The sequence below is a fragment of the Daucus carota genome, chromosome 5 (genome assembly GCF_001625215.2).
Source record: "Daucus carota subsp. sativus chromosome 5, DH1 v3.0, whole genome shotgun sequence".
NCBI lineage: Eukaryota > Viridiplantae > Streptophyta > Magnoliopsida > Apiales > Apiaceae > Daucus > Daucus carota.
This window is the reverse complement of record NC_030385.2, coordinates 179,803-197,112: the sequence shown is the minus strand read 5'-3', so window position 1 is coordinate 197,112 and position 17,310 is coordinate 179,803. Positions and strand designations below refer to the sequence as shown.

Below are 17,310 nucleotides of genomic sequence, written 5' to 3'. Positions count from 1 at the left end.
TTTTGTTGGGACAGAGGGATTACTTTTTGAAATCAATTTTTTGTCACTCTGATTTACCCTTGTTTTTATATTTCCATAAAAAGATAGCTTTATCATCAATAGTGGTAAAAATCGGCCATTGTCTAGTACTAATTGTTTAAATGGAATAAGGGTTTCAAATAAGCCACATGTCTAATTAAGAATACAGGGGACTATAAGAACTAAGGAACTAAGGAATGTGTAGACAACCCTTAGTTCTAAGTATTAACGTTTGGCTTTTAACAGGGAATTATATTAAAAGAAAATGGTAATGTTGGAGCAGCTGAGAGGATGTTTATACAAGTAAGTGTGACTGTTTGCTTTATTTGATGCTTTTCAAATTGACAAAAGATTCAAGTATATCTGTACTTCCTATGGTGGACTGAGTGAGGCGGATAATATAATACTTTACTCTATCTCGATCTCGGTGGATGATTTGTGCAGGCAAGATTCTTCGCACCACAAAATGCCAAGGTCATTGTGGACCGTTATTCAAGACAATGAATAGTTTCTAAACTGGTCTGGGACTTGGTCACAACTGTTATTCAAGACAATGGATGGTTTTAAAATTGGATTGGGATTTGGTCTGATGGTATGGTCAATGCTCATACTTCCTCTTTCTAATATCTTATTTCTTTGTTTCAGGATGAACTCTATTAATTGTCAAGGTTGTAATATATATTCCTTATTGTCCTTGCTCAAAAGTTTTTTTTTGATTATTAAATTTGACGTTATAAAGCAAAACTATATATTACATTTGATAGGATTGCAAATTATTCATCATGGTGCACACTTTAGCTCTTTCACTTCTTGTTGGAGATTTGCATATTTGTTCTTCATTGTCCTTACTTTTAACCGTGTTCATTTGCTCTTGACAAGATGGCTCTCAATCATGGTTTACATAAATCAATGTTTTTTTATTTTCTTAAAAGGTGCCCACTGGTTTGTCTACATAAAAGACATTTACAATGCTTTTCTGCATTTTAAGACTGCAGAGGCCTCCATTAAAAATCTTGATTTCCTCTCTCACCTGAAAGCTTCCACCATCATGATGAAAACATTTAGATGTGAGCATAAGGCTACACATGTTGGTATCAACTCTTTAAAGGAGAAATGCACTAAGCTCAAAACTGCCCATGAAGTTAAACAAAGTATTGAAGCCTCTCTGTGAAAGGATGGCAAATTAGAAAAGGCTCAGGACGAGATGAAGGGGCAACTGATGAATATACAATCATCCATGAAGCTATATGTTTTTCTCTTACTTGGTGATGATGCCAAAAAGGGGGAGATGGTACTTAAATCCAAATGCAGTCCTCAGAATATACTGCCAAGGAGAGATGAAGCTGGTGATGGTGAAAATAAGGATGAAAACTCATTTAGAAGCAATAAGGGTGGAAATTTGATTGTCGATGCATCACAATTTTTCCATGCACAAGGAGACCCTGGATTTTAAATTGAAAATAAGATTATTACGCCCGAGGACATCACCTAACAGGCCACCAGGTGCAGAAACCATCCAAGAAACGAGGATCAACCAGCTCAAGCTTTGACATCTTTGACTTGTACCATAGCCAAACTGGAAAGATCCAAGGAACGAATGGTAGAGAATCCCATTATTTACACTCAGGGCCGCTCTTTGGGTTAGGTGACCAAGACGAGCGCTTAAAGCACCACAACGATCGCAATGACAAGAGAAGGCAAAAAAAAATTACATGTATGTAGTACACAATATAAATTTATATATATATTGCATGCACTTGAATGTGCATTCAAATATTACAAGTTTTTTTTAGTTAGTTTTGTCTTTGTTTATAACTAGTATTAACTTTATATAATAATTTTTTTCATTACCTTAAAAACAGGGACATCATATTCAGAATTTGTGTAGGGCACCCATAGCTTTAGGGCCGACCTTGTAATATGTCACAAGAAAAAACTCATTGTTGATTTTTGAGTGGGGATTTTTGTTATTAGACCAGGCATCAATAAAATCCTAAGGGGAATAAAAGGATTTTAATTCGCAAACAAATTGAAATTATTAGTGTTGGAATTTTTGTAGAAGAGAAGGTAAACTCTACTTGTTCTTTTGCCCCTGTTATGTTGAAATATGTTATAAACAAAGCCTTGACACATCAACTCATGTCCTTGTTGCTAAGATGTTTCCATTGTCATCATTCACTCGGAGCCTGCTGTCTTCAAACAAACTGTTTACTCCCTTCAACTATAAATTTTTAGTTATCCGTGTTTATTGCTAATCACCATCTGGTTAACTGATAGTTTTACAAAAAAGTTTTGCTAAATAGTTCTCCTGTTTTTTTTTTGAACATGATACTAATATATTGCATAATGATCAGAAAGTCCTTACAAGTAGTTACTAAAATTATTTTCTTTGTGGTTTTTTTTTCAAAATACACAATGATGTCTCAGACCATACTTTTTTTGAATATATTGCTACTTCCTTTCAATTATTTCATTTTTCATCATATCATTTTAAATCACAATAATAGAGACAATACAAGTGGATTCACATGGACATTGTACATTTGCGACACTTTAAATATAGCTTGTAATTATCTAGTAGTAAAATATTATTTGCTTCCAATAATTATTGAGCAAGATTATGAAGGCAGTTAGTCTCATGTGGTGCTTAAACTAGAATGTTTAAACAATAACTATGAGGTTGATTATGTCTTGTGATCAACTGAAGGAGATTGCCAAAACTCTGCATTTTTTACTTTAGCAATGCTCTCCACCACTTCAAAAGGTACAATATCTCCCATTATCACCACCATTTTTGTTTCCAGGTCTATTTGGTAAGATGTCACTCCTGATATAGCAGAGATAGATACAATTGAGAATATTTGTGTACATTCATACTAATATGATGATAAAAACGGGAGAAGTTATATAAAAAGTTCATACCGTCCATCTTTGAGATGTGTTTCTCAACCTTTCTTGCACAACCGTTGCAGTGCATGGATACTCTTAGCACAACTATCTACATATCAATTAAATTTTGTTATGTGTTAACAAAAAATTGCTAAGGTGTTTCTAGTATTGAATCTTAAGCCGTGATTTGTGAGCTTGTGGCTTGTCAGCTATAGTGCCTACCTGATAATACTCAATTTTTTTATCCAAAAAAAATGCTGCAGTGAACTGGTAATATAACTTTCCACATTAGAATGTAGAGAGGGCTAAACAATAATCACATCAACTTTAGTGTGTATGAAAACAATATTGATAATCCCCCTCCCCTCAATTAACATTTTAAATTTATTACTGATTACATAATTAAGTGCTAAGTAGTTGGCCTTAAAACTTATTAAAAAAACAATGGTTAATTTGAATAAAAACAATCATTGCTTAATTTTTTGTTTCAAGTTACAGTGCTGAAATACAATTCTTTATATCACCGAGAGAAAATTAAGCAATGATGCGAAATAAGGCGAACCACCACACGTTTCAGAACATGATAGTATGACACACACGCACATGAACAAAGTAAATCGGTTCACAATTAGAAAATGAATGAAAGGTAAAATTACCTTTGGTTTTAACTGAAGAGCCAAAGACTTGGGTTCCTCAACAAAATCCTTGAGCCTTACCAATTCATCACCTTCAGTTCCAACCAATGGCTCCTTCTCTAGGTCATCCACACCATCAAAACTTGATCCATACCCATTGATACATATACAGCAGCTTGTACCATAAGAAGAAGACAAACACAACCTATCTAACATTTTTCCAAACCGCAGCTTCCCCATGACTTCAAATTACTCTCACCCACAAAAACAACATGCTAACTTTACAACGATCAACAAATTTGAAGACTTCTATGCATTTCCCTCAAGCAACAAGAACCAGACTGAAGCACTATATGTATGTGTATCCTTAATTTCCCTCCCTACACGTGCATGCATTGAGCAATAATAATATATGCATGTTTAAGCAGCAGAGTTACTTGACAGGTGTCAAGACCTTGTAGTGTCAGGTGTGTGCCAATCACAAAAGTCTTCCAAGAAAATCAAAACATCAGGGAATGGTCTAGTGCTTTTTGGCCATAAAACAACTTATGTAGATAGGTATACAAACATAACATACAATAATTGCTATATTCTAGGAAAACAAGAAAGTAAAGCATAAGGTGGCCATGAATGATTGTAATAAAATGTTCAAGATGGGAAACTAGAAGAAATTAAATGATTCTAGCCAGAAGAGGTCTAGTATGAAATGACAATGTAAAGGTCAATTTTGAGGTGTTGGGAAAATTTTTCAAGAAAATCACAGAAATCGAAGAAAATTAAAGGAGCCAAGACCCTGTTCTCTAGAGAGATTAATTGGTAGTGTGGGATTGGGAAGAGCAACAATGGTGTGTTTAAAAGAAAGAAAGTAGCGGTGCTCTAGCTAGAGTAACTACTCTACTAAATTATAGACCTGCAAGCCAACTAGATTTTTGTCATGTGAGGGAGTCAGCAAGAATATTGATTAAAATCTTGCATAGCCATGTGCGGTTAGCTGGTTAGTACTCCCTCCGTCCCTTTTTACATGTCCCTTTTGAAAAAAAAAATTTGTCCCAAATTACTTGTCCACTTCTCTTTTCAAAGCAACTTTTTGTATGTTTTTTCAAAATGTAACAATTTCCAATGTTTGACCAGCATATATATATACACAACTCTATCTAATTCATTACATTTATTAGAGATATATATGAAAACAAGATATCCACTTAACATTTTCTTAAAATGCGTTATTTTTTCAAAAGGGACAAGTAAAAAGGGACGGAGGGAGTATAAGAGAAGCATCTGTTTTCATGTAAGCTTATGCTCATAATGAAGTGAAGTGAACATTGATATAAATTTTTTATTCTATATATATATATATTTTTTTTTTTTTTATTTAAAAAATACTTTGAAATCCCAATCAAATACAAAAACAAAATTGTAAGTTATCGGAGTTGCTAGCACCGTAACTCGATGAATATCTCTCTTACCATAAAACCTTGCTAAGACGTACAAACTTCTAGTCTCTGTCAGATTTCTACAATTATCTGGTACCAACGGAATATAACATCAGTTAAGATGTCAATTTAGTGAGTTAGATGTTGAGATTATGATAACTCGGAGGGGCAGGGCCAGCTTCATCTGCTTTTAGTTATTAAATTATAAGTAGTTGGTTCATTCATCATGTGGCTATGGCTATTGGCTAAGCTGGAGAGTTGGATTTGTTGTCTATTGTATCAAATGGCCACCCCACTCGGATTGGCTTCTAATAATGTAAACTGTAATAACGAATCTTTTGACATAATAAACTAGATAATGACTGTAAGTTCAATTAGTCATTAAGACAAAACTATTGCGGTTTATTAAGTGAATGTGCTTGGTCGATAATGGAATTGTCATAGTGTTTTGGCATAATCCAAATACCAAGTGAAATGCATTTGCTGCTGTCTAATTAGAATATGAAAAAGATTATTCATGGTTATTATTAACATCAGCATGATATATGTATTAAGCTCTCTTCTTAACTGTAGTTAGCTCCCTTTTTAATGCCTTAGAATCTTGGAAGAGTTGGTAATTTGCTTAATCTTCACCTAAACTTGGATAGTCCCCGCCTACACAAGTAAATTCGACAAGAAATTTTTAGGTGGCACGCTTACATCTTTGATCAGGTCTCCTAAATATAGATGATAAATTAAATATAAATCCCAATATTCCACTCTTGAGTATCAGTAGCGTGCACTCTCCCCGTTGGCTAAATCCACGTCTAATCACGCAATTGTGTCATACATGATGATTTATATACGTTAATCATGTCATATGTAGCTTGTTTACGAACAAACGATGGAGTGAGGTCTTTGTCAACTTTGGGTAGTTAGCATACATGTTTATGTAGCAAAACTATATTAACAGGGCTCGGAGAGTGATGGACGTTATTATATAGTAGGATAATAAGAAATATATACACAGAGGGTCTAGGCAGTTGTGACTTTTGTCTTTGGCTTCAATAATACTAGTAATAATCCTGTAATAGAGCACATGAGACAAAGGGGTTGCTCAATTATTGAATCCTGACACCGGCCATGATCGATGAGGGGAGCTGAGGGTCCTTGAATAATTTGATAATTCAGTTCTTCTCTTGGTAATGACTTCTCTGGTGTGGTGGTTCTATTTGCTCTACAGCTAGCTTGTTCCTTCCATGTGCTGATGCTCTAAAGAGAAACAAGACAAATCTGTTGTTCCGAAAAGCTACCTGCTCAATTCAACTTCAGTTTCAACATTTTTGTAACAATATTTTAGCCCCGGGTATGCAGCTGATTTCGCCATTACTCGAATAAAGCAAAAATGATAAAATAAATTGTGTTTTATTTTGACTAAATAAGATAAATTGTGTTGAAATTGAAAATAATATATAATCCATACCAGAAACCAACCTTTGGCGATATTAATTGGTTGGGGGTTGGGTGGGGGGGTGGTGGTGTTGAGTTTCAATGGCTAGCAGAGTAGAACATGCAAACATACAGGCAAAATAGTATAAACGGTATGAATTACAAGCTTTTAGTTCTCCTATTGAGCTAATCTATCAAGGTATTAAGTAGTATAAATTATGATTTTTGATGGACTAGTACAAGGAAGAAGCGAAAGGAATGTTCGTTAAAACAGGCATGGGAGCCCCTGGACTTAAAGCAATCTTGAAACAAATTCTTTCTTCTCCCTTCAATCCCGAAATAATTGCAGCTGTGCAGAAACTTCACTCCATCATCATACAGAGAGATAGTTCTCAGGACAAACATGTCAGAAGATGGATAAGTCAAACCAACACTGCAAAAGCTGAAAAAGGAGGAAGCCTAATCTACTTAGCTTTTGATGAAAATGTTAAGGGAGCTGTAGTAGTGGGACAAGAAGCTGGTAAGATAGTTGAAGAAAACACACAAAAGATACTGTCAATGTATCTATAGTTGAAACTACTGTCAATGAACCAGAAGTTATTGTCAGTGAACCGATGGAAGCAGGACTGAAGATACTGTCATGGAACCTACTGTCAATGCTGTTCAAGGTCATATAGGTAAAACTATATTTGACAAAGATTTCAAGAATCACAGAGAAAGTGACACACGTTCAATCTACTTCTTTGAGCTTAAAAGGATGATTGAATTTCTGGAAGAAGAAGTCACCGTTACCTCTGAAATACTGAAGCCTGTCTATAAGTATCATGATCTAAGGGAGAAGCAGTATAGAGATGTATATGGTGATTGGAGATTTCACGATGATTCTAATTATCTCAGTCCTATTGAGGAAGAACAAGATGATGTTGAACCGGATAACAAAGTTATTGATTTGACTGCTGGTGATGAAGATAAACATCCACAGCAAACATCTCAAAGTAATGCATCTGAAGCTCAACATGAACAATCTTCCACATTCAACTATCAAGATCAAAAGGAGAGATTGATGAAGCGTTATATGCAGATCAACAGAGAATTCTCTTACCGACCAACCTATGTGCCTTATGTACTTGATAATCCACTGACATTCAAAGGCATAAACCAAGAAACTGATAGAATATATTTTTATATATATTCTATATGATTTTATTTCCATATTTAATTATATTTTGCACTTATTTGAATATTTATTTAATATATTTTCATGTTTTATTGTAGGGAATAAAGAATTCCAAGTTGAGAAGGATTTGAAGCTAAAATAGCTATTTTGTAGCTAAATTCTATTAAAATTCGGATTTATTGGGTTCTACCCGATTCCTGCACTGTTTGGGCCATATCTTGAGTTCCGGATGTCGGATTTGGACGATCTTACAGCCCACGCGAAGCCCTTGATATTTCCTTTAATTCACAAGTGGTCCAAGATGCAAAGTCCAACTGGAAAAGCCCACAGTGATTTCCAAAATTCACAATGTAAATCAATGGTGGTGAAAAAGCTAAATTTTGAATATTTAATTAGATTGAATATTCTAACAAGGGTTTTTTTTTTGAATTAAAACATAAGGTTTGATCTGTAAATATTTTAGCATAAAAAAATTAATAGGTATTAAATGAGAAATGAATATTATTATACATTTGAGTTTTTCTGAATTTCTTTATTGATTATATAGTCTTTTGAAATTTCCAGCAAAAAACAAATAGATGCGAGTTTTTTTTATATTGCTGAAGTTACTTGTGATTCTATGTTTGAAAAGATTAAAAACATGTTACATTCTTAATGTACAACTCTAGCCAAATTATTTCCAAAAAAAATAAAAAATTAGCCAAATCATAACCAAATTATAATATTCGAAGATCGCAAAACTCCACCCAAACCAGGCCTCGCATATAAAGTAGGGGTGATCGCGGTGCGGGCGGTATAGTTTTTTCCTAAAACCACAAACCAAACCGTATATGCAGTTTGGTTGAAAACTCAAACCGCAACCGCACCACGCTTGCATAAAAATTGCGTAAACCGCACCACAAAAATGCGTTGTGGTGCGTTGCGGTTTGTGCGGTTTGTATGCTTAAGAATAAATATTTTTAGTTGAAGTTAAAAATAAGATTTAAATATACAATAATTAGATCCTTTTCTTGTAATGAATTTATATGATATTTATCATTTCAAAGCTACAACAACTACTAAAATAATACAAACAAAAGTATAAATATAATAGTATATATGAGTACTAAGATACATATTATAATAATATAATCATTTGATACAAATTTGATATAATAGTAATCCGAGATTGATAGAATAATAATTAACTATTATTCGAAGAAGTTTAACAAATATATATAGATAAAGTGGAGAATGTGTGGCTGAGCATTCAACACGTTGTATACCGTATAAACATACTGTATGGAGTGGCAATACGTTGCAGATACAGAAAATACAGAGGGACAAAGTAGACTTTTCGTACCCAAAAACGCAGTAGGCTTTATAATTTTAATAGAAAAGCAAAGAACAGTCATTCATGGTGAGCCTAACTCACCAACTTTGTTATGTGGGGGCAAAGTTGAGGTAGTTATATGTCAGCGTTATCAATAAACTCCAAGAAGAAGTTTGAATGAATACATTCATAGGTACAGTACATGTCATCTGCTCTCGATTAGATTCTCACTGAATGTGGAAGAATTGCTCTAAGATTGCATGCTCTACTTTTTTTCATCTCTATTTCAAAACCATGAAACTTGGTTTCTAGAGTTTTTATTCAGTCACCTATATATTCTATATTTCTGTTAAATGTTTCTGTAGGCATCCTTTTACTTTTAACCAAAATTGTTCTGAAGACCTTCGATTATGTTAACAAGTATTTTTCTTTTGTTAATTTGTATACTAAAACCTTATTCCGGATAAGAATAGTTCTTGTGAAATTTAACCCCCCTCATGTTTCTCTCTCCAAATTTCGACTCGAAGTAATTTGGCTCCAACCTAGTCCCATGAACAAACACAGCCATGTCAGAAAGCAAGTTCACATTTTGTATTGATAAGGAGAAAGAAGCTTCTTTCAGTTGTATGAAAAACAAATCTGCTAATGTTTATATTAGTTAGACTCATTCTCATACTTCTTGAATTGTGGCTGACTAGCTATATATGGCTCTGCTCTTGAGTTCTAGGATGGCGGTCGCAAGTGTTCATTACTACCTAAATTCTTTCAAGGACATGAATTATATTCGACTATTAAACATTTGTTATGGCGGACTATGAAATCAGGTGCGCCCCTGTGACTTGAAGACGACCATTATGAGGTAACCCATTTTAATGCTTGTTTCTTCCTTGCAGTTCTTTGTGTTGTTCCTTTTGCTCTTCCTTGTCTGTGTTGTTCCTTGTTTCTTCCTTGCAGTTCTTTGTGTTGGTTTTTGGTTTATGATGGAATTCATTTTGTGCTTAATTAGTGCATTAGCATGTCTCTTAATGTTGTGTTTGGTTGGGGCGAATGATTCCGGAAGGAATGGAATGAAAAATGAACTATCTTATGGATGATTTTTAAGAAATTTCATTCCTTCCTTCATTCAATTCCCTACATCATATGCTAGATATCACCCCTTCCATTTGAGATGGAATGCTCCATTCTCTCTCATCCTCAATTTCTTCTCAAATCTCATCATAGCAATTTTGCACTCTTTCAAATTTTTTCAAAACTTTCTTCCTATCTTTATTATTTTCAAGTATTTTTTACTCATTCCATTCCATTCCATTCTCCCCAACCAAACACAACATTAGTTTCTAATCCACATTTTGAACTCATTAGGTAACAAGAACATATTTATCTTGGCAATATCTGGTTTTAGTCCTTGTCATGTGCTAATTATATGCCCCAAGAGTATCTCCAATAGATAAGAACCTTAGTTAAAAATGTGTCAAATATATCATAAATAAATGTTGTGGACATTATGTCAAGTAAAATTTTGGTTAATCTATCTACATTTGTCAAACATTTGTCAAACATGTAGAGATCAGTACTGAAATTACACGTCATTAACCATATTAAAATCGTATATATTTATAATTTCAAATAATAACAATATACTATTTTTAAAATATATCTGATCATTATAACCAATTTCATCGGAAGTTCGACATATTTTACGTAATCATTATTTTATATGATTGTAGCCAACTCTAAGAATATTATTAAGAACTCTCATTCTCATAACCCATTTTCCTAATCCTTGTTATGATCTCATATGGGCTAAAAATAGCATAAGTGTACAAAACCAAACTTCACTCTAACTCTCTAAGGCGAACCCACTTAAATAAAGCAAACCACAGAATCAAAATCATAACGCGACATACATGAAATATAGACCATTAAAAAAGAATGAAATGGAGGCCTACACATTCCATCCTAGTATAATTTCAACCAATGAAAATAACCGCTGCTGCTCTCACAAATCTAATAACAAATGGTAGAGCAAACCCTTGGAACATATTAAAAGAGAAGAAAGCTACTTTCTTATAAGTTGCATTCACCGACTTATATTTCAAATTTTAAGTTAGCAAATGGAAATTGACGAAAGTAAGCTGAGAACTTTAAGTATGAAAGCTTGGAGTTGGGTTGATAAAATAAGTGATGAAATCGAGAATGAAAGCACCATTGTATGCAGACATTGTTCAGAACATAGGCTACGCCATGGAATTGCAGAAAGTCCATTGTTGGAGGAGCAGAAACAAAGGTTGATAGCCATTAAAGATTCGCTCAAAGATGTCGATAACATGCTTGTCGTACTGCAGGTCTGTCGTTCTTTGCCTTGTATTTGAGAGTACCATACATTAGTTGGATAATTGTAGAATTGGTGCTTTTCCTGTGTTTCTTCTTAATTATTTCCGCGGGATTGTAGTTCAATTGGTGAATTGTATGGTTAAGGATCTAACCTATTGCAAAGCTTGTTTGATTAATGATGTCCTGTTTGTGTTAATGTAGAGAATGCAATCTCACCAACGCCAACAATGCCAAGAAGCATTCATTAAGCTCGAAAAAAGTAGAAAGCATCTGATAGAAAACATAAAACATTTCCAAGAACAAGGAGGAAAGCTCAATGTGATAGAAGAGTTGAATGCGTGTTTCAGAAACGAGAACACGGAGAAGCAGGTTCACGAACTTAAAGTAGATGATGACAATTCTCGGGTTTTTACCAACTGCGTTAGAGGTTTCTTCAATCCATTGAATTGGCATGGAACTGCTAAAACTGCAATAACACTAGCTCTTATTTCTGTTTCTGTTACATCAACATATAACTTCCGCCAATCCAGACAGGAAAATAGATGTGCATCATCTACAGGTTCAGTAATTGCTAGAAATTTTGATTTTTTAGCAATTGATTCAGATAGTCCTATGGATGTTTCATATGGAAGGGGATAATCTTGTAGTAAATCAGATACTTGTATACATATAAATTGAAACATACAATAAAATTATCTGGAGTACTTGGATTCAAGTGTTTTGATAGCAATATAGGATTAAACTTATGTGCATAACTGTTGGTAGAATTGAAAGGGCTAGGTTTTACTACTGACCGTGGCAATAAGAATTTGGGCTTGCGATATGTAAACGAGTAAAACATAAAGACAATATCCAAACGGACAATCGATCAGCAACTCTAAGAACCAACTTATACCCAGCTACTTCGAACTGTAGCAAAACAAAAAATTGTAATAGTAATACCAGCCAACGTGTAAAAAACATGACATACAGTGTCAAAGCATTACCAGCAGGACTAAAAACAATCACAGCACACAAATGTAGAAAAGCCACTTCATGAACTAAAATTTATGTAGTACGTGGAAAGAAAAAACATTAGCACGAAAAGCCACAATAAACGGATAAACCAGCCATAATGACAGGATTGGCAATATTTATCAGTACAGTTCCAATTACATTCAATCAAAAAAAGTAGTAAGATGCATCCAAAAGAAGATTAATACTAGTGCCTTGTCAATTAGAAGTTCCAGCAGAAGACAACAAAAGACTGAATTAGAAAAATAGCAACAGTAAGCAAGTCATGCCAGACGTAAGACATGCAAGGTATCAGGAGATTCAGGACTTCCAATTTCAAATGTGCCAAGACTAATATATCTAAAGGTTCATTTTGTGCAACTTAGACGCCGGTTTGATAAATATGAAGAAAGTAATATAGCATAGAATCTTCATAACCTCTAGTATACTATGCAGATTAATATCGACATTCAAAACCACTAAATGAGACGTTGTATATGATGCAGCAACTTCAGTAAGGTAAAAAAGGACCTTGGATAAATCCAAAAGGTGAAAGTGGGGTACACTAGTAGTTCATATTGCTAAGTTTGGAGCCACGGATCCTGTAGCATTCCCTTCTCTAGTTAGGATGTGATCTGGATCCTGCACAAAAATATAATATATTCACATTGTAAACACAAAACATAAACTATATACGGAGGGGATCAGACAAGTAAAAGACGTACCTCCATCCCCCATTTGATGTAGTCAGGGGACTCACAAGCCTTGTATTCATCAACCAAGCTCTCAATTATCTCTAGATTCATCAAAATTCTGAAAGATCGTTATCCTGCCCAAGTTTCTCACCATATGAAAATGTAAACAAATTGTGCAAATATTTGGCAGTGAAGGACAGTCAACTGAGATGAACCTTCAGATTTGTTAAAGGTCTGATAGGACATTTTTAAAGAGCAACAAAAAAATTATTTACAGTTAAATAAAAAAAATTATTATTCACTGTCCAACAATTTATTGACTGAAAATCGAATCCAAAGTCCAAATCATTATATGCAAAATAGATAATTTTACAGTACTACTAACTTTATAGCTTTAAATTTAGTCATGACTCTTGTGATCCTGCATACTAATGTCATTTATTGACATATATACTATAATATAACAATTAGAGTTTTGGATAGAGAAATCAAATATTAATAAAGTAATAGCATAAAGCTACTGATCTTGTATTTTAATCACAGATAGAACAAAAATGAACATTATTAGTTCCTAAAGCATATTCAAATATGCATCTAGAGAGTACTGGTTAACTATTAGTATAAAAATAGAAGTTCATCAAAGTCAACAAGGTAGATTAAAAAATTAACCTACAGTAGCAACTTACATCAAACAACGGGAAACTCCTGTATTTGTCAAGAAATGCTTGCCGCTTCCTCAATAGTGAATACTGACTCAAACATTTGCTAAATAGGTGCCGGATACCAGTATAACTTGCAAGCATAAGGCCACTTACCTAAATTATGTGATTACAAGACATGTAGATCATTAGTTTAGGTTAGACATCATGTGTGGTAGCAGAAACAGAAGCACCAGAAAGTAGTGACGATCAGTGTAGTGGTACTAATGATCAGATGAAAAGATTAACGAATGTAAATTCTCACCCTATGCGCAGTTTGAACATAAGGGGATTTTCTTGATAAAGCAACCTGCCAAGAGAAAAAAACATTTAAATTAAATTTATTTACAAAAAGGAGAAGGTAAAGAATATATAGTAACCAAATGGGTGTAGTAAACATGCCTGAATGCTTGCAGGTCCCTATTCAATGAAATTAACAAGCTTTCTTTCACGGATTCTTTGAAGACTATCATGAACCTGAATTCGCCACAATATGGTGAATGCCGTTCGGTGAGAGTTCTCAGCAAATGATCAAACTTTAGAGTCAAACATATACATAATCATCTACAGTGAGTTCCCATGAACAAACAAACTCTATATACAACTAAGACCGAAGGGGTGAGAACATTCAACCATCGTTCAAATGAAATCATGGTCAATTGATCTTAAAGGTGCAAAGAAATGATGAACATAATAAACTATTAATTGATCAATTAAAAGAGGGACATATTTGAATCTTTAAAAGAACTTATAGGCTTGTCTGTGGACTTCTCTCCAGAAGATTTTGGAGAGAAGTTGGGTAAAAATAACACTTGCTTCTTCCTACTATCCTGAAAAAAGAATAAGGAACATGGTAATGAGAGAAGATCATGTAACCTTTTTGAATCTGCCCTCTTTTATTTCCCAAAGTCAACTCAAGAAGAGACCATAAGCTTTTGAGTTAATATCCACACTACCCATACAGTTCTTATTTCAGATTTTTAATAATTAATTATTTACTTAAAGATACCACATATGCATCCAGACTCCTAAAGTTCACATTAGGAAGCAACATGGGAAAACACTTTAAAATTACACAAGTAGTATACTTACCTGAGTAGGATCAACTTCTCCCTGTATAATGTTTAATATCGATATGTACTTTGCCTGACTAGCTTCTTTTGTCCGGGCATTAGGGGAGACCATGATATTCTTTATCTGCAAAAGAGACCATAGTCATAAAACTCTTATACTTGAATAGTATAGCAATCTACAGACAATGTATATCTTGCCTGAAGAAGTCTTCTCATCACATCTAGTACAGTAGTTTTACGGATCATATTAGCCTGCAAAGATCAGATCACTTAAATTAAGCTACAACTTCGATACTAAAAGGATATATAAAAATGGTTGTTCTTCACATACTAAAATGTTGAGCTACTTTTGTACTTTATTTTAGATTAAGTAAGATAATAGCATTGTAAATTTTTCCAGGGTTAAGCAAGGTCAAGCCAATAATTAGGCTTTTGTTTGGCACATTGACTAGCCAACTAGCTTCCACTTTCTTATTCTAGGCCTGTTATACACACGCTAAAGACTAAAGTTCTTAAATTAATAATTTTAGTTTCAAAAGTCAACTTCAAAGTTATATATTGGCATATGCCCATTCTCACGGCCTATTGGAATTTCCTTGGCTAGAAACTTCACAGTAAGATTTATTCAATTACATAGAAGGCCATGGATATTTCACCTGGCGTTCTACTGTTAGAGGTGTATATCCTGTCATTAGAAAGTGACATCTTGGTGTTGGAATCAATGAAGCAAGAAGGCCAACTAAGTCGCCATTCATGTATCAAGGATAACGCAGAGTGGTTGTGCTTGCTGACATTATAGTTGAAACTAAAGAGTTGGTCTGGGAGACGGAAGGATTCGGAATATGAAGGCGTTCCACAGCAATTCTATTCAACGCAGTATTATCAAGAAGAACTACACAATCAGCATTCAGAGTAAGGCGCTTGAGTGTCAGAAGAGAGTTGTAGGGCTGGACCACCACATCGCTTATCTCGTTCTTGTTAGGAAAGACGCTATATGTCTGTACAAGTTTCTTGCTGTAGAGATCATTCAGAGTCTCCAATAGATATGAACCCATACCTGAATTTCATGAACTATTAATCAATAAATATTCAATTTATAAATCCCTCGGACATGCTCAAAGGTTGTCAGGCAAGCTTTCAATATTGACCTAAATATAAAAGCCAGATTTTGACACTATTATTTTTGCTGAGATTTACTTTTTAAGACCACTGTTACAGATGATTACCACAGCCTCATCATTTTTAAGTATGCATGGTGAAGGTGAAGAAAACATCAAGTTGCTAATATTTACTACTGTGCAGATCAATGAAGAGACCTAGAATCCATGAGCCATGAGCCAATATCTTAAATAATTTACCAAATAGTCTACACAGCAGGGGTTTAACTGGATCACATTACTGGGACAGGATATAGAATTGGGCTCATAGATAGGTTGGGACTGAGATACTGTTGGGTTGGTAGGATTCAATTGCGCCTAGTAAGATAATCCGGAGAATAGCCTAGCATTATATACATAGAGAAACGTTCTATGGAGACTTGGCTTAAACACGATCATGTAAAAATAAGGTAATATATCCTAGTAAACTCATGTCAATTTGATCTATAAGTACTTAATTTTAATTTGTTGTTGATGTGGCTTCAGTAACTACCCCGGACCTTTGATAGTCAAATTTCATTCCACGAACAGACTACAAACTATTTCTGACGTGTGGTTATAATAGTATAGTACAGAGTAGAGAAGATTACAGACAATATATAAGTGTATAGAAGTTGGATAGTGATGCAGTTCTAATGAATTCAAGTATATATAACAATAATTTTAAAAACAACAAGAACTACAAATATTATATATCCTGCATAAATAATAACTTACCTGAAAACTATTCGTTCAATGAGGCAGGTGATTCGTGGAGCACTTTCTTCATTATTTTCTGAAAATATTTCGGGAATCAAGTTAAAGCTATTAAGAAAGATTCATTGAAATTGTTGATTGCAATGATATTTTAGAGATTAGCACCTTTTATAACAAAGTATACGAGAGAGATGATCATAAAGCAGCAGCTTACTCCAATCGGCAAATCATCACCATCGTCGATCGCCATTTTAAATGGTAGTCTTTTGACTACAAACTTGTATACTCTATAAATACATCTGGGTGGTTTTGAGACAGAATACAAACGAATACAAACTGAATGCAAATCTGGGTGTGTAAAGACACTTTAGCAATATTGTCCTTCCACACCTAATGTTTACTTTCCTCTTACTTCCTGTGCAGTGGGCTGCAGAAATATATGAATCAACAAGAGCGACACCACCAAAACTATTGACATCAGCTGCCAAAACTATCAACTCTTTTCACCTCATAATCATCATCAATTTTCTATTGTGATTAATGATCACATAGAAAAACCGAAACTTTAAATTGTAATCAGGATTTAGCTTCATTTGATGATAGAAACTAAATCATTGCAGTATTAAAGAACTTTTAAATGTATACAAACCCAATCTCAGTTACATCAGCATATGGTCCAAATCCAGATGTGTAGAGCGACAAACAATGCATCCTTTAAACAACTTAGCCACTAAAGTAGTCCACAAACGGAAGGCTGATCCATCCTTTGAAA

General features: G+C 34.1%; 5 protein-coding genes and 1 pseudogene across 14 annotated transcripts in view; 3 read left to right on the top strand and 3 right to left on the bottom strand.

Annotated features, from left to right (window-relative positions):
* The window catches only part of LOC108223480 (uncharacterized), a 37,216-nt gene extending 35,348 nt beyond the window's left edge, over nucleotides 1–1,868 (top strand). For 5 of the 7 annotated variants that reach the window (XM_017397771.2, XM_017397770.2, XM_017397769.2 and 2 more), the window contains 2 exons: nucleotides 265–321; nucleotides 463–824. In XM_017397771.2, coding sequence (XP_017253260.1) covers nucleotides 265–321; nucleotides 463–522 — 117 coding nt within the window. In that variant the 3' untranslated portion in view covers nucleotides 523–824. Of the gene's footprint in view, nucleotides 1–264; nucleotides 322–462; nucleotides 825–950 lie in introns of those variants that run through there. The other 2 variants (XR_001807269.2, XR_001807268.2) reach the window with 2 other exon arrangements.
* Nucleotides 1,869–2,553: 685 nt separating this feature from the next.
* On the bottom strand, nucleotides 2,554–4,529 carry LOC108221109 (protein SODIUM POTASSIUM ROOT DEFECTIVE 2). Its single transcript, XM_017395010.2, has 3 exons — nucleotides 3,564–4,529; nucleotides 2,941–3,016; nucleotides 2,554–2,845 (listed from the first exon to the last, which is right to left on the bottom strand). Exons 1-3 carry the CDS (start codon nucleotides 3,780–3,782, stop codon nucleotides 2,703–2,705), a joined length of 438 nt encoding a protein of 145 aa, XP_017250499.1. The 5' UTR covers nucleotides 3,783–4,529; the 3' UTR covers nucleotides 2,554–2,702.
* Nucleotides 4,530–5,331: 802 nt separating this feature from the next.
* On the top strand, nucleotides 5,332–8,078 carry LOC135152663 (uncharacterized). Its single transcript, XM_064093202.1, has 2 exons — nucleotides 5,332–7,554; nucleotides 7,679–8,078. The coding sequence occupies exons 1-2, from the start codon at nucleotides 7,044–7,046 to the stop codon at nucleotides 7,720–7,722; spliced, it is 555 nt and encodes a 184-aa protein (XP_063949272.1). The 5' UTR covers nucleotides 5,332–7,043; the 3' UTR covers nucleotides 7,723–8,078.
* Nucleotides 8,079–8,982: 904 nt separating this feature from the next.
* On the top strand, nucleotides 8,983–12,035 carry LOC108222082 (uncharacterized). Of its 4 annotated transcripts, none has more exons than XM_064093077.1 (3): nucleotides 8,983–9,085; nucleotides 9,620–11,237; nucleotides 11,428–12,035. In XM_064093077.1, the coding sequence occupies exons 2-3, from the start codon at nucleotides 11,007–11,009 to the stop codon at nucleotides 11,863–11,865; spliced, it is 669 nt and encodes a 222-aa protein (XP_063949147.1). In that variant the 5' UTR covers nucleotides 8,983–9,085; nucleotides 9,620–11,006; the 3' UTR covers nucleotides 11,866–12,035. The 4 variants fall into 4 exon arrangements, with proteins under 4 accessions (XP_063949147.1, XP_063949146.1, XP_063949145.1 ...); XM_064093076.1 differs by having other exon boundaries at nucleotides 8,990–9,516; XM_017395973.2 differs by having other exon boundaries at nucleotides 8,992–9,751; nucleotides 11,111–11,237; nucleotides 11,428–12,022.
* A 422-nt stretch (nucleotides 12,036–12,457) lies between these two features.
* LOC108221113 (tubulin gamma-1 chain-like) lies at nucleotides 12,458–17,242 on the bottom strand (annotated as a pseudogene).
* LOC135146785 (tubulin gamma-3 chain-like) lies at nucleotides 14,326–15,740 on the bottom strand. The gene is made up of 4 exons (XM_064093175.1): nucleotides 15,513–15,740; nucleotides 14,884–14,937; nucleotides 14,705–14,809; nucleotides 14,326–14,442 (listed from the first exon to the last, which is right to left on the bottom strand). The coding sequence occupies exons 1-4, from the start codon at nucleotides 15,738–15,740 to the stop codon at nucleotides 14,326–14,328; spliced, it is 504 nt and encodes a 167-aa protein (XP_063949245.1).
* Nucleotides 17,243–17,310: the final 68 nt, after the last annotated feature.